The sequence below is a fragment of the Grus americana genome, chromosome 8 (assembly GCF_028858705.1).
Source record: "Grus americana isolate bGruAme1 chromosome 8, bGruAme1.mat, whole genome shotgun sequence".
NCBI lineage: Eukaryota > Metazoa > Chordata > Aves > Gruiformes > Gruidae > Grus > Grus americana.
The window spans coordinates 20363327-20389145 of NC_072859.1; the positions used below are offsets into that span (position 1 = coordinate 20363327).

At 36.5% G+C, this 25819-nt stretch overlaps 1 protein-coding gene across 3 annotated transcripts in view; it reads right to left on the minus strand.

Annotated features, from left to right (window-relative positions):
• Positions 1-431: 431 nt before the first annotated feature.
• The window catches only part of PRKACB (protein kinase cAMP-activated catalytic subunit beta), a 75037-nt gene continuing 49649 nt past the window's right edge, over positions 432-25819 (minus strand). For all 3 annotated transcript variants that reach the window (XM_054833435.1, XM_054833436.1, XM_054833437.1), the window contains exons 2-10: positions 21027-21088; positions 19824-19952; positions 16023-16121; positions 14911-14993; positions 14250-14376; positions 11886-11981; positions 10323-10445; positions 8084-8248; positions 432-3930 (exon numbers count right to left, since the gene is read on the minus strand). In XM_054833435.1, the coding sequence (XP_054689410.1) occupies positions 3805-3930; positions 8084-8248; positions 10323-10445; positions 11886-11981; positions 14250-14376; positions 14911-14993; positions 16023-16121; positions 19824-19952; positions 21027-21088 (1010 nt within the window). In that variant the 3' untranslated portion in view covers positions 432-3804. The remainder of the gene's footprint in view (positions 3931-8083; positions 8249-10322; positions 10446-11885; positions 11982-14249; positions 14377-14910; positions 14994-16022; positions 16122-19823; positions 19953-21026; positions 21089-25819) is intronic.

The following is a 25819-nucleotide window of genomic DNA, read 5'->3' on the forward strand; positions in this document are numbered from 1 at the left end:
AGCTATACACACCCCAACTGGAGAACAGAATTGTCTTTTTACCAGTTTCTTATGGAACAGTTCTCAAATTCTCATCTGGGATAAGCCCTCCTTACATGCGGGAAGTTCGAAGAACAACAGATTTGAATGCCACCTTCAAACTGGCTGCTCGACATGCTGTGCTTGCATGGGAGCTGTAGTAAAAGCAGAAGACAATCTTTGCAGTTTCTTAGCTCAGCTTTAGAAAAAGTACCAAGGCCTTCGAAATGTAATACAGCATTTGTACTATGAAACCAAGACCACCACAAAACCACAGTCAGTAGGGTACAGCAGCGGCAGCAGAGAGGCCACAGCTCCGCTCAGACAGCGGGAGGAGGAGGAGCTGCGTTACAGACAGCAGGTACCGGAGCCTCTCTGAACAACACTTGCAGAAAAAGCCTCAAGACAGACAATGCCAAGACCATGAACAGTCTTTACTTCTATCAGTTGTTTCACAGCACAATGAGACACAGCACAGAGTTTGTACAGTGGATCTGCAGACAGTTTAAAAACAGGCAATTACCTTTAATAAAAAGCATCGAGTCTGAATGTGGAAATATGAAGACGACAAACAATATTGCAGCTAACAATCACCTTGCTTGCCTCTGATTGTCTAAGAAGTCCAACTCACTGACTTCTCATCGTGCTTTTAGCGCTCTCCACACCATCTTCTCTAAACGCCCTAGTTAGTGTAAAGCTTAACGGGTCCCAACTACTGTGTGCAGTATGTTTCGTAACCTTTTCCTCTTGCTTTCAAACCCTGTTTGCAGCGTGTGGGGAGATGCGACAGCTCTCGTCATACAACATTCTGATTCACAAAGAAGCAGCACAAGTGTTGTACATAATTTAATTTGCACTTCTGTATATAAATGTTTACTATATTGCACACTATTGCAGCACTTAAAAACATCTAATTATTTGCAAAAATTAGTAAAATACTTTAAAGGATTTAAAAATAAGGGTTTTAATGCAACTGACAAGATAATAAAAAAGCAATTTACTTAATGAGATACAATCCTTTATGTTGGAAATGAAAGTTACATACAACTAGAGTACAATTAAAATATACCATATAGTTCAACACTTAATTCCTCAAATGTGTAAAATTAACAAGCTTCTACTGTCATAGATATACAATTTTTCCATATTGTGAAAAGGATTTTTCAAATTAAATACAGGTAACATAATATTCTGTAGTTATATTTTATGACTGTGTTTAAATGAGAGGGTTGTATAATACTCACATTGTCAAATGTACTCACTAATGCCTTGGAAATTGCACACTTCCCCTCCTTTTCCAAAATAGAATCTCATTTCCATACTGAAGTCTATTATGCCATATTGGAAAAGTATTTTACTTTCTAACAGGATTTTCATAAAATTAAAAAGTAGCATAATATCATGGCATTAAGATGACTTTTCCACTTATGCCCACGTAGAATTTAATCTGGATATCAGACAGACATGTCAGAACCAATTTCCTAGACTTTTGTCTTATTGTACACGCAAGATGAATTATTACAGTATTTTACAAAACAGAAAAATCTCTGAACCTTACTAGAGTTATAAATGTAATGATTAAAAATTAAAATCATAACAGAATCAAATTGTGATCTCCAACATTTATTAAAATCTTTTAAAGTTCATAAACGACAACAAAGTTACTGTAGAATTTATCGCATACAGCTAGCATACAGCAGCATGTCCTTGGTCTAAATGAAATACAAAAGATTTTAACATTTTCATACAAAGGATTTCTTTAAATTTATTAATGTGACGATATATCTTTGTTACATAAAATTTGCTACAGCAAAGTATCTTATACTTTTCTTGCACATATGTAAATATGGGTGGACAAAGACTGCATTCAGTGTCAGCCTCCTAATGACGTTGTGCAAAAATGCTCAACAACCTAAACATACAGAATGTCGGATGGTACGCTTCATACTCTTTTGTAAAATGTCTACAAAGGCTTTTCTTAGAGGAGTGTCATACAGATTAAAAGGAAGGAATGCCAGTGGGTTACTTGCACTGACATTCAAACAAATACAATGGCTATGTACCAATATAGCTCGTTTTTTTTAAAAACAATTCATCCTTGTATGCATGTAAATTGATCATAAAATATGAGTCTAGTTTAAACTGTTTAGATGTGCTGTTTTAAGACAGGTCACTGAGACAGCCAGGATCAAGTGTACAAATAATACTACTATGAATAAGTTTAAAAGCAACCCCCCAAAAAAGTGCTGAGCCACTGATTATTAACATTGAAATAAATGTGTAAAAGTGCCCAAAGCTAGCACATGGTAGCAATATCTTTTAAGTCAGTTGGTGAGAGTATACAAAACATAATTAAGCCCAAATACTTCTTATCTGTGTGACCATACATTCTGTTTGATTGAAAGAAAGTAGGTTAGAAATGAAGACACAATGCAACTAAAATAAACCCAGCTGTTGCAGTTTTTAAACTTTGTCTCGTCTCTTCGTGAATGAAGTGCTGTAATTAAAACGAAAATGATTGTAGCAGTACTCCATCCTCAGTTTACTAATATAGTATACCAGAATAAAAACTTGGCAATAACCTCTTACTCTTAACAACTAACAAAAAATAACCGTGTTCATCCAGCGATGCATCTAGAACATTATTTTGCATTTGCTAAACCATTTGTTTTTCATAGCTAATGGCAGAGCGTATTTTGCTTTTTGTGGTGTGGTGTTTTTTATTTTAATGGACACCTTTTTTAACCAAAAAAGGCCCAAAACAAGGAATACTTTGGGAGCCCAAACATCAGCTTAAAAAAAAAAAACCCCACAAAAAAAAACCCCACCAAAAAAGAAAATGTGAATCAAAATGAATCATATTCTCTACAATACTGACCAAAACTTCCTTTAAGAGTTTAGGGTTCATGTTCTTAAAAAAGCCATTTCATACCTGCCAACTGAAATGCTGGTAAGTTGACTTGGTTACATATGGTCCAAAATCCAGACCAGGTGGAAGTACTCCCTCTCATGAGACTGTAAGCTTTCCATGGTACAGTCTGGTTATGGCAATTTACCTCCTGCCTAGGTGGGAAATACAAAGGAAGGAGGCGGTGACGAAAACTGCAGGGATGTAGAAAACCAAGGCACGGGGTCTAGCTACTGTCCCCTACCTAAGCCATCCAATTGATTCTACTGAATTTTGGTCAGTCTCCAGGAAGAAATGTTTTTAAGTTAATTTAGCAGACATTTATATGGCGATAAATACTACCTTCAAAAATGCTAAAAATGTTGGCTAGGTTTAGTCTGAGCTACTAAAAAATTATTATAAATTGTAGCATCAGACACAAGACAGACAAGAATTATTGGCTGGCACAGACTAGAAGCAACATTTATCTTTCACTTCAGTCTAAATCACACTAGCCGCAACACCTTCCATTTCACTCACACAAATAATACATTATTCAAAATAAAATGGAGCATTCTTGGGTAAAAAACTACTTCATTTTAAAGGGGGAAAATGAACAATACACAGAAACAAAGAACGACAGAAACCAAAGTTAAGTAGGAAAGTGGTCTATTATTCTGTGTTACTGCACAAACAGTGCTTGCTTAATTGTGCCTAGTTAGAAGGGTTGGTGCAAACTGCACACATGGAAGATGGCAATAAAGACCTCAGTCAGCTTTGTGGAATGAAGTAACTAGGTAACTGTTTTGACATATGATGGTCTCAGCTCCACCTCATCTGTTAACAGAGTGCAAAGATCCCAATGTGAGCCCTGATGTCATCTTGTCCTCTTACTCCTACTAAAAATCAGCAAATTCTTTTGCACATTTTTCTGTTAGAGACGCACGAATATCTTCTTCTTCATAATCATCAAAGTTGCTGGTATCTCCAGGGCCTCTGCACTTTGGTATGAACGGAGCTTCTACCTGTATTTGGGGGGGGGGGGGGGGGAGGGGAGGGGAGGGGAAAGCACATGAAATGTTATCGGCCTAACATCTTTAGATTTAGCACTGTGATAACGAGCACAACAATATTCTCATTACTCCTCAAATCCTGCTAAGAAATCAGTTATTACAATGAAGCAGCTTAAAGTTGTGGCACATACATAAATAAAACCAGCCTAGGAAGATGCAGGCCTAGATGTATGAATCTAAGTTAAAAAAGACTAATATCTCACAAACAGCAATAACAAATTACTTCCACTTCAAAACAAAGTTTAGTTCTCTTCTTGCAGGAGAGACCCTGCTCTTGGCCCACCAGCTGTGTGGTGCGGCTCCCAGCACGGCAAAGGCTGCATGGAACAGTCGCGCCATCACGGCTGAAGCGGAGACGTAGATTGATTGCCATCAACACTACTCAAAAATCTCAGGGCTGTTTGGAGCCCCTCTCCTCCTACTTACCAACAATCCTCTATTTCCAAATAAAAACTAACCTAATACACATTTAAAACAATTTGTTCTGCACCTCCTACAAAGTTCCTCCTAGGAACTAACTGTAAGCGAGAAGTGAAAGCCTTCTCAAAACTAGGCCACAAATGAGAGACAAGCAACGACTTGAGGGGGTCACTAGAAGACTCTACAGAAAGCCAGTGCAGCTCTAATTAATGATGGAAAACCTGTTCTGGTAAAGACTGCCTGCATATCCTCTCAAATCCACATATATACTCGATTAGCCTTGAGATTCACGGCACCTCATGCCAACGGTACGGTAGTAAGCCACTCACACTCAGGTATTGGAACCATTGTCCAGGACCCTCTTCACTGCTGCTTCTTCAAGTTGAGGGAACCTGCAGCTTTTTGAGGCTGATCTTAAAAATATACTCCTTGGGTCTGGCTACAACATAACAGTCTCAATCTTTCTGTCCCAATTACTGCACTTCAGCCTCTACTGATCTTGAAAGTTAAACTAAAGATGACCTTAAATGAAGATATGGGTCTGCACAGGGACATACCTGCATTTATGCTGCCCCTACACAGTTGGGGGGAAAAAACGAAGGAAAAAAAATTAATAAAGAAGGACTTGTTCCCAACTTGTAGACACTGAAATGCTATTTTAGGGAACAGAGTACTAAATTGCACCTTCACTCAGCTAATTCAAATCTTAATCCTTCTAGACTATCACACCTCAAAGTTCAAAATTAAGCTTAATTACTTTTTAAAATAACCTAAATTTTAGAATCAACTGCATGCTGAAAGAAGAAATAAGCAGGCTTTGGGGTTGATAGGAGGCAATGATGACAGAAAGATGGTAAAAGAGAATGGAAGACCAGGGACAAGGAGAGATACTCTACTGAAACACATCTAGGACTAAGTGGAGTTGGAGGCATGATTATCAGTACTACATTCCTCTTTTTCATTTGACAGGTACCTGATTTATCCACCTTTACGGTAAGCAAGATTATGGCAAAATTATCGAGGTGATGCAAATTTAAACCTGAAAATGCAAAGTAATGAGAGAAGCATCTCTCCAGGACGTCCCAAGGAGTACATGTGCCAGGGGCAGCACGGCGGGGAGACGGATAGGCAGGGCAGGCAGGGGATCAGGTCACGCTGTGCAACCATGAACTGCTCAGTGCCCCACGTAGATTACTGATGGCGGGGGCGGGTGGGAATCAGTAAATTAAAAAAGGTACAGCACAGACTAATACCAACTAAACTTTGCTGACTTTGGGTGATAACACTATACACCCCCAAGAAGTAACACTAACTTTCTGCATTTATAGACTGTGCTACAATTCTGAGGTGTGTATCATTTTGTTCCTAAAACAATATACGTGTTTAGGTAATTTATCCTGAAAAAATACACAGTCTGTGCACATATCTAGCCTACAAAGCCACACATTTACCATTACCTGAACTCACTCTCTGTGTCTTCTCAAATTGATTTTCAATTACTTCCTTACAACAAAGCTCAGAGCACAAAAAATATCTTATTTACTGCCGGAATTTTAGAACACGTTCAAACGAGATGCCTCAGACTTTTTCCTATTATCTTCACTAAGAAAATCGCTAAAAAGAGATTGAGGAGATAACACTAGTTTATAGTAAAAACACGTGTTTAGCCCTAAGTACAACTGCATTATCAGGCAGTATTTTAATAAACACCTCCACAAACACACAAAGAAAACAAGACTTGATCTTATCTGAAATATTAAGTAATTGACTGGTTCATTTATGACTGCAGCATAACAAATTATTCACATTACATTAGCTGCCAAGGAACACTACGCTTATTCAGGAAAGTACATGCTGTGGTAACAGCCACTGTGAAAAGGTGGTATAAATCCAAAGTTTATTGCTGTATTTCTGTGACCACTTAAATGATATTACAATCCAGGCTGTTGTTTCAGATCCTTAGTATTACAGTATTTATTCCTTATAATTAGAAGCTTCAAACTTATTCAGCATCAGTTTTCACAATCCTTTAAAACTAGTAGTAGCTATTCTGACTGTACTACTAGTTCACGTTTTAAAATATTTCTTGTTTCTGTTAAGTAATTCTCTACAGCAGTGCACTAGTAATGCTAAGAATATTTAGCGTACTATTAAAACATCTGATTTAATATTATGGGGCTTGGGTGTCCCCAGACAGCCTACTGGGGAATAAAACTCAGTGCATATAAAACCGCCTTGTAAACAGGCATTAAGAAAGCAAAGAACAGATAATTACAATTCCACAATGGGCAATCTTTTCTTAACACATCTACACTTAATGGAAAGAATACAAGATGTGTTAATTGTACCCTGTCTTCTAGTAATTAATACATTAGCGAATACTACAACAACTGTACTGTCAGTTTGTGTAGCCAAACAACCAGTTTCTTTTTAGAAACTATTGTTAGTATTTAGGTTTGCCCCTTAAAATACTGCACTAACAGCAGCAAGTTCATGCCTCTATAATCAAGACTGTTAGCATTTCAACAATGTAAACCAATTCCTTGAAATATTATCACTTGACTTTTTTACCACTATCTAGACACAAAATTATTTCTCCACTTGAGTCTTCTGAGACAACACCAATGAAGATATTTTAGTCTTTTCTTGCTGTCTATTGAAAATCCAAGAATTCAGAGGTTGCACTTAAGACAACAAATAATTTCTTCAGAATCTGTTTCTAGTAACTTGCTAATCTACAGATATTTAACTTTGACTCTACCTTGAAGGGGAGAGCAAGCTTTGGGGCTACTGGAAGAAAGACCTAGACTGAATTGTCATCATCCTCATCCCTTTCCCCGGTTTCCTCTCTGAGCTCTGCTTCATTCACCCTGCCAGCCACTAATGTGCTCCTCTCAAACTGGTATGTCAATGGCTGCTCGTGCCCTAAAAATATTCTCAATTCTCTCTGTTGCTTTCACTCTTATGCAAGTCTGAAGTTCATAGTGCAAACTGGGCACGGACTTTCTAAAAACCACATTGCAAGTCATGTTGGTCAGGCAGGACTAGAAAACCATTCTAAAAATGCCAGAAAACAGCATCCAGCAGGGCGCTCTCCATTACTGAAGCTTACGGAACTGCACTCAACTAGAGTGTAGTGTCAGAAGGCAAAAGCTCCTCAGTAGACACTGAGGACTGAGTAGATACCCTCTACATCTGATCCTGCCCCAATCACAGATAAAGCAAGAGCAAGAAGGAGGGAGCATACTACTTCAGCAAAAAAAGAAAAGCTCTAGCTTTGGCTAGAGCTCCTCCACACTGAAGCACAGTCTGACTGCTAAGAGCTAGCTGGAAAGGAAAACAGATTCCTCTCTGCTGTGGAGGAGTATTTATAGATGCCACTATAGCAGGGGTTAAATAAAAAGCGAGAGAGACAGGAGATGGCTCATTCTGAGATATTCCAGAAATAGACTAAAGTACAACACGTGTTAAGAGAACGTGAACGTACACAGAGGTCCAGGATAAAATGCCAACAAGAAACAAACATAATTCAATCAATACAAGCTTTTCAGAGGGTTAAACTACTTTCACCTTTTCTTAGTTTAATTAAAAGTGACAGATTTAGGAAAGCAAAAAAAAAAAAAAAAAGAAATTTTACTTCAACCCCTTAAAGACCTGTAATAGTTTTGATCAGGAAGGGTCTTACCTTTCGCTGATAAATGGCAATCCAATCTGTAGTTGCAAACCACTTGTGATTCTTTATGTCATTTACACCATTCTTGAGATTTCCATATCGTTTGGTCAAATCTACCTGGAGTAAATTTCTTAGAAGATCCTTTAGGTCTGAACTGAAGTGTGATGGGAACCTTACCTAAAAAAACACATCCACAACATTAAAAACAATCTACAAATTTGATTCTTCCCCTGTGAAGTACAACAACGTTCACACAAAGGAAACACTGGGGCCATCTGCTATTCTTCCTTAAAAACAAATCAAGTAGGAATGCACGTTGCACGTGTATTTCTGTTTCAGAGAGCCTTTATCAATAGCACTACCTTGTGCATCTACCATTTTTTGAACTGAAAGTTTCTATATCTGATTGAGTTGAGGAAAAATATTAATTTAATGTAATAATGATTAAAAAAGCTGAATTTAACTTGGTGTCTCACCAACACATCATCATCTCAAGGCATTCTCAACTATTTTCTAGGGAAATTTCTTTAGACTGTATTATATATATACACACACAGAAGAGACACAGTAAAGTATAGCATATATGCAGCATATAAATATGCTCTGAAATAACTGAAGAGTCAGCAATCATATAGGAACATTTAATCTGGAACTTTATGCTGTACTGTAATCTGTTTCTGATCGCCACATACACCAACACCAAAAGTCTTACATAAATAAACACAGCACTATTTGAAGATAGCACACGAGTGACTTGCCAATGCAATTAATTCAAATCTGGCTAAGAAATACTTAAAGATGATTTATGGGATGTAATTGCATAGGGTTTTACTAGCAAAAGATCTATTGACACCATTTGAGATAGAAGAGAGAAGAAAGGGGAAAAGAACAGGCAGAAAGTTGTATTTGTCATGCCCATAGTCTCAGCGTTTGACACTCCCTATATTCAGCTGATCAGTTATGATATAAATGCAGAACATGGAATTATTTAACACAAAAACATGTTGCGAAATCAAGAGGTCTGATAGTCAAGGACACTGCTTCAGTTTACCTGTCAATATGGCTCTATTGTAGTACATGAGAAATTTCCAGGTTTTAATGAATGCAATACCTAGACAGCTGAGAAGTAAGGAAATATTAACTCCATTTTTTAAGTAGAGAACTAAGTGTATGAGGTAGATTAAATGAAAGACTTAAGTTTATAAAGGAAGTATACTGCTAGCTAAGAACTGAACGTTAGAGTTTCCAGAGTTCACGTCCAGTTCTGTTTCTGCAATTGTTCATCCATGGACTCAGTAAAAAAGGCAGATCATCAACAGTACAAATGTCAAGCAAATTAGATACAAGTGCAAAAAAATGCCCAAGTTTTTTTAGTTTAGGAGAACTATTTCTTTAAAAATATATCTTCGTAAATGAATTCCTATACATTCATGGAGACAGCTGAAGGGTCACAGTATTACAGCCTTTCAAAGAGCAATCACCTTCTTGATTTAAACATGTTCCTAGACAGGAATCAATCTCACTGCAGTGTACCACAGTGCCTGCTGAGGCACTTCCCTTGATTAGAATTACAGAAGTATGTAAGGTGTGGCACAGCATGTGTTTATGTAGGGACAAGGAAGAGAAGAACCATGAAAAAAAAAAAAAATCAAGTGAGCACAAAGAAACATGAAGAGCCAACACTGGCTGGCAGGAGAAAGAACAGAACGATCACATTTTCATGCTATCTGGCACACTAAGAGATATTCATGAAAAACAAAAAAGAGAAATGTTGGAAACACTTTTTAAAAATTTTATGTAACAATGAAAGCTGAACAGAACATTAGACATGCCTTGAGCTACAGGACTGCAGGAATAAAGAAACCTATTATGAATTATGGAAACTCTTGAGAGCTTCTCAAAAGCGGCAAAAATATTTATAGAAAAGAAAATAGCTAGGCAAATTAAGCATACAGCTAAATAGTTGTTGGATCATTTTTATCCAAGCATAAAGGGATATAAAACCACAATGTCTGTAAATTCAATTACTTGCATTTTAAATTTGAAGGCAGGGAACAGGTTTTTAGAACTTTGATTTTTAATATTACTGTAACAATGTCTGTACTTATGAAGTATACATTACAAACTTTTCCCATATTCTTTCCAAAAGTTCACTGTCTAGTAGGCAGTACACTCTGCATCTAGTCTACACAAAAAACAGGGTCTGCAAAGACAAACTGCATTTGCGAACATACACAGAACCTTCACTCACCTTGCCAGACACAATCTTCTCATAAATTTGAATGGGCTGATCTGCAAAGAATGGGGGATATCCAGCTGCCATTTCATAGATTAACACTCCTAACGCCCACCAATCCACTGCCTTGTTGTAACCCTGGATAAAATGAGAAATACCACTGTTAGTACATTTCTAACATAGTTTAAGATTTCCAATATATATCTATGGAATACAAATGAATCAAATGCATTATTGTTTGTTTAATACGGAACTTACAACCTAGTTCAAACCAAACTGAAGCTCACAGATTCCAATAGCAATAATATAGTTAAAACCTAGTACAGTGATGACAGTGACAGAAATGGGCACAGTTTATTTATTTCTTCATTTAGTTATTTAAAATCAAAATCATCTTGTTACAGAATGATTGAAAGTTCTTTCAAAGATTAGGGAAATTTCATTAAATATAAGAACACTTCCTATATTGTATACCATCACTTTTTAACGCTTGATTATCTGTACTTCAGAACATTCATTTTCACATTTAGTAAACTAGCTACAAGAGCTTAAAAGTTCAGTTAATTAGCTGTTCTGTTACAGAGTCATTTATGATCTGATCTTTAAAGCCTAAACATAAAATCATTAGTAAATCCCATTTAATGTTAAAAAAAAAAAAAAGACAGAAAACCCCACCAATCCCATCAATTTTATGTGTTCTCTGAGATCTTTTACAAAGCCCAGGGCTAAGAGTCTTTCCTGAAAAATCTACAGTGGAGAATTTGTAGTAGACGCATTGCAATTTCTGCTGCTTTAGCTGCTTAGGGGTAAAAAAGCTGCAAATAATGAATATTTTCTCCCCAAATAAAAGTATTTTCAGTTTAAAGACCTGCAAAGGGTATTTAATTAAACCACATATTAAATACATAATTTAACATTATGCATTATGATTGTTAATATCATAAGCAGTTCCATAAACTATATGGCTATTTTTCCTTTGCAAAACATGAAGGGTTACAGTTGAACAGCTATATGATAAATAGTATTTCTTCTATGTTCAAACACTTAGTGCAAGTACTAGACACAGACCGATGAACGGTAAGCTTAGGCTGCATGTACTTTCTGGTGTAAAACCAGTGGTTTGTCATGTTTGATTTCATGTAAAGTGCCTTAAACACTCTGCAACTAGTTATTTAGTGACTACTGATTCATCCGCTATGTGGTTCTTGCTACCTCTGGAGCTCCTGTTGTAGTCTGTTCATACTTCAGAATGTAGTCACTCGGAGCTGCTGTTCTGGTAACGATGCTAGTTAAATAACCTAATTACAGATTCTTTAAATGCCTTTTTCCCCTCACAAGTTACACGACAAGCGTATGTAGAAAGTTCTGTACGGTTATCTGAAAATCCCTGCTTTGGAGTAAGTTTCAGTACACTAAAAAAATATTAACAATGTAAAGATCGCATTTTGTGTACTTCATAAAGAATTGACTAGACAAGATTTGATTTTTGGAAGTATCAGCAATTGTTTATTCCTCAGAGTTTAATAACCCGGTGACAACTTTTAACTGCATCAAAAGCACGGCCGTATAACACAGTACCTTGCTGAGAATTATTTCAGGTGCCAGGTATTCTGGAGTCCCACATAACGTCCAAGTTCTTCCTTTTACTCTTTTTGCGAAGCCAAAGTCCGTGACCTGTCATCAGCAGAAATAAATTGACTGTAAGTGCATTTCTACAATGAAATTTAAAATTAAATACTTTTGAAATATTTTGGAAAGCTATTTTACACAGAGGAAAAATTTGTTTCTCAAATCGCATAGTATCACATAGTCGGATGTACCTTTACTAGCCAGTCCTTCTGATACTTCTAATTGAGACAGATAGAATGTTTCTCATAATAAAATTAGTAAATAACACAAAATGTGTATTTTCCCCTGACACAAGGTCCTATTTATAACTTAAAAAAATCAGCGGGAATTGCAGCTTACTCATCTTCCACATGTGCTGCAATTACATTAATAATTTTTCTTATACTTTTCACATCAGACTGTTTATACTGCTGAAAGTTTAAAGAATGTGAATATCAACAAGATACTTATCTTTTCCTTTAGTTGACAAATAAATGAATCACAAAAAGGGTAAAGATACCCATCAGTCTCATAAATTTAGACTTTTATTGCATAAGTGAATAAAGGTTATATGTCAAACTAGTGTGGGAAGAAGACAACATAAAAGAAGTCTTCCAGTAACTTCTGATTCTGAATATCTTCAAAAGTATCACCAGAGTCAAGCTTGTTTATTTGAGGACTGGGGTGGAAACGTAGCAGGAACCGTATTCACAAATGGCAAGTTCTTGGCCATGATAAATTCCTCGTTCCACTTGTCATGTTTTCTGCAGTAAGTTTTCAGAACTCTGTATGCAGTATCATCCTCTCTGAGATTTTTCCTGGACCGTATTGTGAGATACATATGGAAGCCAGGGAGTTACACGTGAAATTCTTGGATCATTTGCAAGCAATCAACTCTATGCTTGTTTGGGGATCCATTTCTTTTGTTTCCTCCTTCTTTGTATCTTTTTCAACCCATTCCCTGAGAAAACATACTGTACCACAATGATAATCATTGCTAGTTATACAATAACCAGTGTTGACATTTCTGATACACTAGTGTCACAATTAAACAAGCCAAACTCCAAACTATCAAGGCAGCTTTTCCTTCAGTTTTGGCAGAAACAACAGCAATCACAGCTGGGACTGAACGGAGAGGGTGACATGCTGACTAGACAGACCTACTTCAGTTAGCAAAGAATCGTTTCTGTGTTCGTGAATGCACATCAGTCTGCGTAAGAATATAATGCAGACATGGGACAAACACTAGCGGCTTTAAAATTCAAAAAGAAAATGAACAGAGTTTCTAAACAAAATTTAGCTAGAGCTGCTCTACCAACATATGAACAGACCTCCCCCTCTCTGCACAGCAGCAGAAGCGAACTAACCTTGCATGGGAAGACTGACTGCTGGACCCATTACCATTTGCACTTTGCCCACGGTCACAAAAACATACTGTTGCATACAGAGTCTCGCCAATTCTGGAGTGAGCCGTTCATAGCTTTACATTGATGGTGCTGCCCAACCTCTATACATTAACAGAACTTGTATTTCTCTTCTCCCTACAGTGTTATTTTATTCTCCATGCAAAATTATTTTACAGTTATAAACAACAAGAGATATGAATCCTTTCCACTTCTGAAACACTTTTATTACGTATTTTCCTGTTAGATTCTGTTATGACCAAAGGTGACACAATGAAGACAGACAAGCTTCTATAGCTTAAGGACTGCAAAGCATTGCAGAGTGCTTGTGGCTGTGCACCACCTTCCCATTACATCATCAACATAAGAGCTAAAAGGAAGATGAGGAGGTGCCGTGAGAGGCTGTTGTAAAACCAAAGTCATCATTTGCAGCACTGCAATTCTAATCTGATCTCAACTCAGCTCTACTCCAGATGTGCTGAGAAGGTTAGGACTCTCCAAGGGTGGGGTTCATCTGACTGAAATTAAGTACGATAGTGTCAGTGTTGACATCTAAGCTGGTTCTCCTAAATCACTTACATAGACAGTGCAGAGAACCAGACATTTTAGGGCACCTTTTGTATTGTTCTAGGGCAGGTGTATAAAACAGGTCAGATGAACAGAGCCATGTAATCACCTACTTCTCACCACAGACCCCAAGGGAAACCTTGACTGCAGACAGCTCCATTGTGCATACTTAATTTTAGTCAGAGGAAGTGCAATCCAATGGTTTTAACCATTACTAAGCAGTAGGGTACTTCAGTACTCCCTGAATACAAGCTAACATGCCAACCAGCTTCAGACCATTTATTCTAAACACATTTTCTAGAATTACCTAACCCTACGCTGTAAGGCAAGACTCCGCTCTCTAAATATATGAAGAATATCATACCTGGATGTATCCTTGCTGATCAATTAAAAGATTTTCAGGCTTTAGATCTCTGTAGATGAGGTCTAATGAATGGAGGTACTCAAATGTTAGCACTATCTGAGCTGCATAAAACCGTGCATGTGGTTCACTGTGAAGAATTAAAAGAATATTAAGTACCTCAATGCTATGCTAAAATACTGAAACAACCATGTAACTGCCAAGGATAGACAAATTAAGTATCTTTTAACTGCTTCTTTTACTGTATAACAAGAAAAAAAAAGTGAACAGCAAACATTTTAGAATTGATACACTCATTCCCTAAATTTAATTTGTCTTGCAGCTAAAATACACATGCAAATCAAGATGAACGTATCCCACAATACAGAGCTTAAGACTTTAAATTTTACTTTTAGAAACTATCAATTTCAGTGACAATATGCATAGGCATTCCAAGATTCTATTGTACCTAGCTCACAAATACCTGCATTAACTATCTGAAAAATAAGAAACAATTACAAGTTTCTCATTGCCTGACTAGTTTAAGTCCACTGAAAGAGCGGTAAATTAAATGCACTTACTCCTTCAGAATTTTTTCTTCAATACTAACAAACTTTATAAAACCCTCTTCCCAGATGAGCAACACAAGCCTTTCTAAAGTGGTAATGCCATTAACTACTCTTACCTGAACCTTCCGATTCTTCTTAGATGTGAAAACATTTCACCACCAGGAACATACTCCATTACCATGTATAAATTAGAATTGTCCTAGGGAAGCAAGCAAACACACACAAATACATATTAGGCATGCTATAGTATCTATAATTCCTGCATACAGTATATTTTATTAAAGAATGAAAATGAAAAATTGTAGCCATTCAATGACCTTAACAAACATAAAGCAACACAGACAGAAATTCTTGAAAAAGTGCAGACACATGTGACAAAAGGAGCATCATATATCTCAAGAAATCTATTTTAAACTAAATCTGAATAAAAGATAATTAGCGAGTTCCTGACGCAGAATGGCGTGCAAGTGACCTGAAGGAAGAGAGGACAAGATGCCTACTGCAAGACAAGACCTTGCACTCTTAAAAGTTCAGAATTGACAGCCCGAGGTATTCTTGTCTCCCACAGCCCCAACCCCAAACCTCAAAACTGTAAAGATTAAGGTAGAACATGTTTATTCATTTTAAATGGTATTTAAAAAAAAGGGGGAAAAAGAAAAGGAGGAGAGAGATATAGAGGACACATGTCACTCCATAAATTAGGAAATTACTCAAATTCTTTACAGACTGACTAGCACATACTGTCATGAAACGAGAGGCTAACCTCAAAGTTCTTTCCTTCACGGCTCAGATTGTCATTAAGACCCGCCTCAGGTATAAATTTCAAGGAAAAATATCTGCAGAACAATTACAAATTTACGATTCCATATATTGGTACAGAAATACAACCTTTGGTTTCTCTCAAAGACAGAACGATGCCTAAAAGCTCCCTGCTGTACAAAAGCCAGTTTCCCTCCAAAACAAGGGAAATGTCTAAAGAGTTTAATTTAATTTTTATTTATTTATTTGGAGATATCCTTTCAATCATCACCCGGTGAATTGGGGTGTGGCAAGTGCGCACACAAGTTCAGGAACTCCTGGTCGAGACCTGGCAACAGTGCCAAGTGAAGCACCTTTGAAAACAAAGATACTTAAACTACTGTACTGTAGAAGTTAAATGTTTCAATATCTAAAGTTTGAGCACACATTTCCCTAAAACCCAAACAACTGCTTTCAAAATAATGATTACCTTAAAAGAATACTCCAGTTTTACAAGGAAAGGAAAGTTCACCGCTTGTAATATTCTCTTCTCATTCAGTGTGTGTTCTATTTGCTTCAGTTTGACGACCTGTGAGAGAAAAAACAATCTTCAGTTTAAGTATGATTTTTTATAGTTGTTGATAAATTTTTCAGTGTTAGACGATTAGTTGAAGGCATACTTGTAACCTTACAGATAATGAAAAACGTTATGGATTACAATAACAGTGCTGAGAAAGGATTAAAAAGTCTAACAGCATTTTAAAGAGTAATACTCATGCAATATGGTTTGCAGATAACTCTAGAAATAGTGTTTCTTACTACATGCCGAGTATAGGAATAAGGAAAACATCTGTTTACATTTTCCTAAGAATTGCTGGCATTTGTAATGGAGATACGTCTGCAGGAAGATGACAGTTCAATAAAATCCATTTGATCTTTGGACCCTTTGCTAAGAAAGGCAGGAAATTGTGTCAGACACATTTAATTATGAATTTTGTTATGTGTGAAAAGGAGTAAACTGACTTATTTTATATAGCTCACACATTAGTGAGAAGACTAAGGAGAATACAAATTCAAAATTTCCATTCTTATGAACAACAGTTACTTCTGCCAGATCTTTCAATGGGTTTTGCTTTTCTGCTTAGCAAATCACTTAGCAGAAGTATTAAAAAAATGAAATGCCACCTTCTTGGAATCCATTATAAGGTTAAGCTGCTAACAAGGCAGCAAATGGCAGATTTCTGATCATTGCTCTTTCTCAGTAATTAACAACTGGTTTCCTTGTGTTAAACCCCAGCATTACATAATTTATTCTTTCCATTTTACTTGATCCCTATTGCATAAATTATCTAGATCTCATTTTGAGAATGGCATGATTTCCAAGTAAACTTACTTTTTTTTTCCCCCCATAGGAGACAAAGAGACAATGTACAAGAGTGATCAAACAGCTCTGGTTTTACATGCTCAGAAATCAAATCTAACTGCTATAAATAACAGATAAGCAAGATATTCCAATTTTGACTGAGACTGTGTTTAAATTTAACTTTTAGATGCAAAAGGCTATAAAAAACTCCTACCGTTTTGAAATAAATGTCATACAAAAGGAACAGTGAGTTCAAAATATTAAATCTTTTTTGAATCACAGACCTTTAGGGACCAAATGAAAATTTTACTCAAAGCAGCTCATTTGTAAGGCATCCCCTTCATCCCTAAAAAGCTACAGTACTGGAATTATCTTGGCCATTAAAGCAAGCAAGCCAAGGTTTTAGTTTGATATTGTGAAGCATTCAGCTGCAATACTAGACAAGACTTTACCACCCTTCCTGCATCTTCTGCTGGTTAGATACCGGAGGGCGATGGCAGCAATACCACAGGCTGAAGCTGCTGGTTAACACTTCGTAATATCAAACTGGAGCCTCAGATAACGTGGCTTTGCTCGCATTTAAGCTCACGCTCAGGGCACGTCCAATGATAGCTTCCTGTAGATCAAATGATATCTGGTAACGGCAGATTCTCCAACAGCTTGTTTGTGTCTGAGCTTTTATTTACAATATTTTCTTTCCAAAAAGAATTACATAATGAAACTAGCCAAGCAATGTTCTATTACAGCCTTCCTAAATCAAGGCAGACAAATAAAGGAATTAACAACCCAACGCACATAACTACTGGCTACATCAAAATCTATTACGTATTTTTTTCATACCCTGATAAACCAAGGATAAGATTGGATCACAAAGGGACATACAATATGCTTTCTCTTGTTTCAAGTAAAATGTAAATAAAAAATTAAAGGCAGCTTGCACATTGTATATTACAGAAGACAAAGATGTCCGAAATTAGACAGATAGAAACGTGTTCTCCCTAAACCGTCTCCTCTTTTTTATCAATTAATAGAAGTTACTAATATATTTCTAATAGAATACATAAATATATAATTATATATGCTAAGTCGAGTTGGAAAAGGGTATATTTCATAAAGGAACACTTCAGACTTCTGATTATAGACAAAATTATCTCATTTACTAATGGAAGACTGATACCTGGATGCAAACATCTTTAAATCTGTGAATCTTTTACTGCAAGACCACTGCAACCATTAAAAATGTGAATTTCTGCTTTCACCAGATAGTTTTATAGCTATAGCTTTCCAATTTATTTTGGACTGATAGGTAGCAATGAGTTTAACTTTAAAAAAAAATATCCTCAGACTATTTTTACGGCAGCTTTCTGAAGTAAGATGTAATTTCCCAAATGGCTCCAGTGACATGAACTCAGCTGTTCATGAAAAAGGGTTCAAAGAAAAAGCAGTTGAAAATCTGAAATTTGACAATGGGCTCTCCATGCAGCAGTGGGATGCTCATCGCACCCCATGTTACAGCAATACTGCCCACAGGATGCCACCAGCCACACTCAGGTAACAATGAGGTAAATTTCCACATAGGTGGAAATGGTCTGGGCTGTCTTTACATAGTTGTACTACGTTGGAATGTTTTTTAATTTAATTGGATTTTTTTTTTTTAAAGAAAAGTTAGAAACCACTGTTATAGGAAAATGCTAAGTTGCAAAATATTGAACTTTTCTGAGTAAAAAAAAAAAAAAAAAAGCCAGAATTGACACTAAAGTTTAATTTAGTTTCTTCTTGTCTGACTACTATAAAGTAGTCTTTAATTAAATGACACATTATTCAAGGTCCAGGACCCCAAATTACAGAATACTCGAACTGCAACTCAGGGAAAACGGTTTGATTATGTCACTGACGTCGTTCCATGATATAAAATTACTCAGGAATGCAATAATGTTTAAGTGCAAGAGTCCACACTGAGGCAATGCTGACTTTCATTTTGTCAGCTGCTGATTATTAAGTTCTCTTTGCCAGATTAGTACTTTTTTTAATATGATTTTTGTTATAGAGCAGCAAAGTTATGTATAGTGCCTTACAAAGTAAGAAGAGCTCTTATGTTGAGGACAGAGTCTACTAATCTAAATAACGTACTTCTGAAAATCTTGTCAAAACCATTGAAAACTAACTGTATTGATAAATTTCTTAAAAATACTTCTTAGCATTCTGGAATTCTGTTTTGTTTAAAATGGAAACTTCATAAAAATGACACCGCTTACTTAATCTAAGAGTAATAAGCTGTTAAAAAAATCAGGCTGGAGTAACAAAACAGATTCAGACTACAGCATTCAAGTTTTCAATACAGAAAATGTCTATTGTGTGACACGTTCCAAGAGGGAGACTACTGTTCTATCTATGCAGTTATGATGGATGCAACAGAATTATTACATAATTATGCATTCAAAAAGTAATACCTCATGGGATCAATAACAGAAAAGTAAGTATTTGTGCAATTTGTTAAATTATGGGTCACAATTGAAAATTTTGAGAATTTCTGATCCAAAGAGTCTTCCAGAATTTTGAGCTACCCTGCAAAAGTGTATTTACTTATTTAACTACGGCACTACATTTTGCTTTTGCCAAAGAATATATAGGCCACCTTACAAAAGCTAAGCAAAGAATTTAACTGATAACATTTTATTAATGCCTTGGAAACTACTTAGAGCCTCTTTAGCGTGCCATTAATATTATTGGCCGTTGTAAGAATTCTACACAATCTCAACAACTGAATCTGCTGACTAAAAAAGAAAGTCAACTGTTTAAAGTGTCACCAGTATTCAAGTGCAATAAGCAAAAGCACAGTTAAGTGCAACAAAGTTTAGCCACAGTTACCAGATCTTTGTCTACATTGAACTCTTTTCTACCACAAAATCCACTATAAATTACACCAACCTTCTGTTTGTCCAGTATCTTCATAGCATAATACTGTTCTGTGGATTTATGTTTCACCATCATAACTCTCCCGAATGATCCTGTTCCAAGGGTTTTTTGCCTCTCAAAATCATCTAGGCCAGCAGTATTCTACATGTACAAGGATACAATGATATTATTGACAATTTAATACCCAAGGACAATTTTAGCTGTATGAATTGATCTATGAAAGAAAATTGAGTAAAATTTAAATTTAAAAGACAACTATACTGTTATTATTTCACGTCTGTTAGATTTTTAGAAGAGATTTTACATTGCACTCATTAAACCAGAAAAAGACTTAACTGAATTGTATCAACATTTCTGTAAGTTATCCATACAAGATGACACAAGCTTAGTAAGAAACATTTAGCGGTAAACATGAATTTAGCATGCAGATAAATAACCCCCTCATGCTTCATAAAAAAGAATACTAGAACACACAAAAAACCCCCAAGCTCTAGAGACACTTCTACCTGACAGCTGTCTGGAGAGCATATCACTGAGTAAATTTTCTCAGATATTCATTACCATAGCATTTCAAATGCTGCTTTAAAAACAACAGTGACCCTTCCCCAAACCCCCAAGTCAAACTTTTAAAAGATTTCTGACAAGCTCCTTAACTTGCCCCCAAGCCCCATGCAGTAGACTTAATATCCTTAATTCCTCTTAATACCATGGGGGAAATTATTAACAGGGTAAATTACAGATGTGCCAACACTTAGGACTGAAAAAAGTCCTTGACTGAGCGTAGACACAACAACTACCTGGCAACAACTAAAAACATCAGTGTGTTATCAATATTATTCTCATATTAAATCCAAAACACAGCACTATAGCTACCAGAAAAAAAATTAAGTCTATCTCAGCTGAAACCAGGACACCAGCTAAAACACGCCAATAGATTTTGAGTCTTGTTGTGTTGATGGTGAATTTCCTTCTCGGTAAGAGAAAGCTGTTGTTCAGTACCAGCACTTTATCAGCTCAAATCTGGAGAAGACCTAAGAGACTTTGCTGATGAACTTCAATGAGAAAACTGACACTAAAAATGGAAACTTCTTTACAAATTGCATTAAACTTGTTTCTGTTGTCTGCACTGCTCATTACAGACTGATAACACACTGATAAGTTTATAAAAAAAAAAATGCAATAGGGAAAATTATTGAATGCTTAAATGACTGATACCTGAGGGGGGCTTTCCCATTTTCTTAAAAAGTCTTCTTTGGCTTTGGCTAGGAACTCTTTCACTGAAAACACATACAAAAAAGTACATTTTAATTAATGTAATTCATCATGGATTCAATGCAAATGCTTTGTTAACAAAATATGTAAACTTCATTATCAACTTCTTTCTTCAACTCGTAATACGCAATTTTCACCACATATGAAAGCAAGCACCAATGCCTCTAGAACTTCTACAATAGCTCCAGGTGATCTCTAAGCTTTCTGGAGTAACTACATCACTCTACACAAATTACTTAAACTACATCAGCTTTAATAACTCACAATACTGTACATGCAAGCAGGCTTTAAGGTGATGTAAGACATTCTTAATTTGACTGGGGAAAAACCATAAACACCTGACATTTATAAACAGCCATTCCACAACGATAAACTTTTTATCTATTTTTGTTAAACAAAAGTTACGTTTTCTTTCAACTGCTTGAGCGTAATGTCAATCTCATTACTTTTTCCCGCTATCACCTTTATTTAAAGGCTGTTTGCAAGCTCAAGTACCAAATGGCCAGCATTACTGCAAGCAAAGACAAAGCACAGGGCTACAACGACACTGCACATTAGGCATGCCCACAGTCAGAGAATACATATTTTTAATATTGATTTTCCATTGAAACTGAAGGAATGTATAATAGCAAAATTCTGGATGACTCTCTAAAATGTGCACCAACATATTTTGTTCAGATCATCTTTCAGCTGTTCTATTTTTTGACTATCAATTATCAGCCAGATCAATGCGGATTATTTAATGCACAGTCATAAACGGGAGGTGTTTCAGACATTGCTGTGGTTCTAAAAGAGTCACAGAATCAAGAAGAAAATATCATACTGTTTTTGTGTTCTCTGAATCATTTCACATAATGTAACATTAATAACAGTGGATTTTTTTGTACCGTGGTGTTCCGCCACAAGCAATTTCTAAAAATACTCAGCAATGTGCCAAGATCATTCTGGTCAATATCTGGAAATATATTTTTTAGCAACTGTATTTTACCTTCTGATGGTCATAAAAAATCAGGTTTATAAGGGGTTGTAAACAATCATCTGATGAATCAGAACTTTTTTGTACTTTTCAGAGAATACTAGTACCTACACAGAGAACTTTTCAAAAACTCTCTTATTGCTCTTCTATTACTGGTACCGTTACAGCAGCAGTAAGAACAATGGCAGCCCTGGACAAGACTGGTTATGGATTTTTTTTGCTTTGCCTTTTTTCTCCCCTCTCAAGTGTGCTATGGGACTCAACTATCACAAAATACTCAAAAAGAGGTTTATGCCTCCCACTGTCACTGACTCCAATGGAACAGCATCAAAATAATGAAAATTTCAGAAAAATTGTCAGAAGTTCTGGCAGACCTCAAGGTTAGAAAAGTGTTTAAAGTGTGATATCCACTTAGTAATTTTATTTTAAGACAAACAGGCAATATCAGAGGGGAGGAACATATTTATTACTGTAAACTTATGGTTAAGCAGAGTAAGAAAACCATAGTTTATATTGAAGGAACTATTTTAAATTGGCATTAAAATTCACTGAGAGTTAAAAATATTTTCGTGGGTAATCAGTAAAACGTTTGACATATCTGTCCCATATGGGGGAAATATTTACATTGTTTTTAAATTACGGGGGTTGCTCATGTAATGACTTCTAATGATCCTGATTTGAGAAAAGGACAGGATTTCCTGTGGTATGAAACAATTTCTCAACACAAAAAAGGGAAGCTAACAGTGTCCAAATTCATGCCTGATGATCTGTCTTCCATTAGGAGAACAGAGATGACTTGATAAAGTGATGACTACTGATAAAGTTTTTTAAACATTAAAGTAGCACGAACATTATTTTCTCTTAATGACAAGAAAAAGATGATGATTAAGATTACCAGAAAGCTGAGCCTTCAAACTTAAGTGGCTGTAGTTTAGCAATGAACGTTAACTTTAACGCTATATAGCACAGCCAAAACATGAAATATTTGGTCTCATTTTTTCACGTTATTACAGTACATGTGTCTTAAATATCCTTCATGCTACCTCCATTGTTCATATAAATAAGTATTTTAAGTTTCCACATATTTTGCACTGAAATATAATTATCCAGTATTTATAAAAATATACAACAACATTTACATGCAGTCATCTTTGTTCTACTTATGGAAAAAAGAATGCTGTTTATGAAAAAAAGCTGATCCAGCTGGAAATACTCAAATTGTGGAAACATGCGAAAAATCTCTCATTTCTAGAATATCAATAAACCACAAGCTCTCCTTCAACAAAGCTTCTGCCTTATTCTACTTCTGCGCTCTTTTCTTGGAAAGAAGCATTGAACATGTATTTTCAGAATAAAGCTACCTAAGGACACTCATTTATCTTAAAATCACTATCTTTTAAAAACGATTTCATATTCTGTGGTGTGTTTTATTTGGATTACATTTTCTTCCTAATGAGAAAGTGGGTGAAATTGTGCCTGGTTCTCATTTTCAGAGATTACCTGGGCTCCTACACCACAACACAATTCAGCAGATGATTTCAAACAGAATGTAGGCAACAAGTGCATGCACTTCAGTCACCTCTGAGAACAGGACTTAGAATTTGAAACAGGATAGGTACTTCTGAAAATTCTCTCGTGATCACAAAACATTAGTTCTTGCTACAGGAGAACACATTTCATTTCTACTTTTCAAGTGCAAAAATCAAAATTTACGCCAACTGGGTAGTAGTGGCACTGGTATTATTGCGATGATGCAAACAAATAGGTTGATTAGATGGTAACTTAGAGGAGTTTTCCTCAAGTGCACATTTTTAGCCACTTAACATTGTTATGATGTGACTCTTGTTTGCTCTTCTAGTCTTTAAACTGTTCCTAGCATCTGTGACTTTGGGCACTAATGAAGGAATGAGCATACCAAAAGTCTCTATAGGTTCCCCAAGGGGTTGCAGGAACATTCACCCACACAGATGAGATGATGAAGAGAGGAAAGAAAGAGAAGAAAAATAAAAAGTTTTATGCATTTCCACAACAAACACATAGAAAACACAAATACATTCCACCCTTTCCCCTCCCCACTCAAGAATGGACCTTGTAATAAACCAGCCCTTTCCCACACAGACAGAATGACTCATGCTAAATCACAGAATGTTTGAGCAAAGAAAAGAGAAAAAACCAAAGGCAGCTAAATTCAGTATGAAAAAAAGATGATGTATCACAGAAATAAGCACAGCTTACAAAACTTCAGGAGATCAAGTTGGCATCTTTAATAATCAATCTATTCCAAGACATACACATCCAAGGAACTGTTGCTAACAAAAGCATATCTATCTTCATCGCAGCATGCTGGATCACAATAAAACCTGTAATCGGGTGATCTTCCCACTACTTAGCACTTTGTTCCAAAAGACAGCATGTGTGAATTGCACGGCATGTGGTGGATAGCTCAGAAATGGCAAGCAGACTCAAAAAAAAATTCACAATCAAATTTCAGTCCCATTACCCAACAACAGCAACAAAACCCCTTGAAAAGTCTGAACTGCACGGCTGAAGTTGCTGTATGCAAACTGGAATGCATACAGCAATCCTGTATGGTCACCATACCAGTATGCTTTAATTTTGTAAGAACGTCAAAAAAAGAACCCAAGAAAGATGTTGATATACAGGTTCCTGTAAGCACTGAAGAGCAAGGATCGCTCATATATGGCTGAGCGACATGAAGATGAGGATGCAAGGAGTGTGTGCAAAGACCAGCACAAACAGACCCTATTCAGACAGGTTTCACTGGTACAGCAGAAGCTGGAGCTAAGGAGGCTGAAACTAAAGGAGGAAAAGCTGTTGCGCAAGAAAGGAAGGTGCTGGAAGGAGAGAGCAAAGCAGGAGTAACAGCACTGGCACAATGGGGGCCACAGCAGTGGCCAAAACAACTGGAAGCATCAGGGAGGACACCAGCTGGAACGGGAGAAGATGCACAAGTAGTCCACAGATTAGGTAAGCACAAACACACAGCACAGACCTAGCTCTTCATGATGAGCAAGAGCAATCGTTGGCAAAAGAAGCAAGTTTTATGCAATGCAAACACCCAAAGCATATTGTAGGTAATCTGGGGAAATTCAGAAAAAGGTACTAAGAAATGGGGTAACGGCTAAGGAGTCACAATTGAAAGACTTGAAGCAGGTTTATAACTTCTGCCTGCTTCAGTTCGGACCCTGGTCAGAAGAAACGCTCCAGGTGCACAGACAGCTAGACAGGAGATAAGTTATCCCCTTCTGTATCACCGGTGGCGTGAGCCTGGGCCTGTGGAGAGCTCTACTCAGACCCGAGGCAGCGTGGTGATAAGCAGGAAAGCCTGCTGGACGAGATTTCTAAGGGAAGTGGAACTCATGATCCAGAGGTTCCTAGGTAATACTGGCATACAAGGAGGTATTAAAAAAAACAACAGAACCACAAACCAAACAAAAACCTACCTCACCCAAACCCCAAACAAATCAAAAAACCCTACCACACACAAAACCAAAACAGCCCTGAATCCGACGACCCCCCCACCCCCCAACCAGCAGGACATTTGTTATCTAACAGTATATTCACACAATGCATATTTTTTTGTTTGTTTAATCGATTAACTTTTGTATGAAAAGTTAGCAAGCTTATAAAAAAATTGTTAACAAATGGTATACGAGTACTATAAAGCATACTCTGGCCTAAACCACAGCTTAAGAGTGAGTCGGAGGAAAGCTCCGGAAAAAAAAAGGTTTAGGACCTC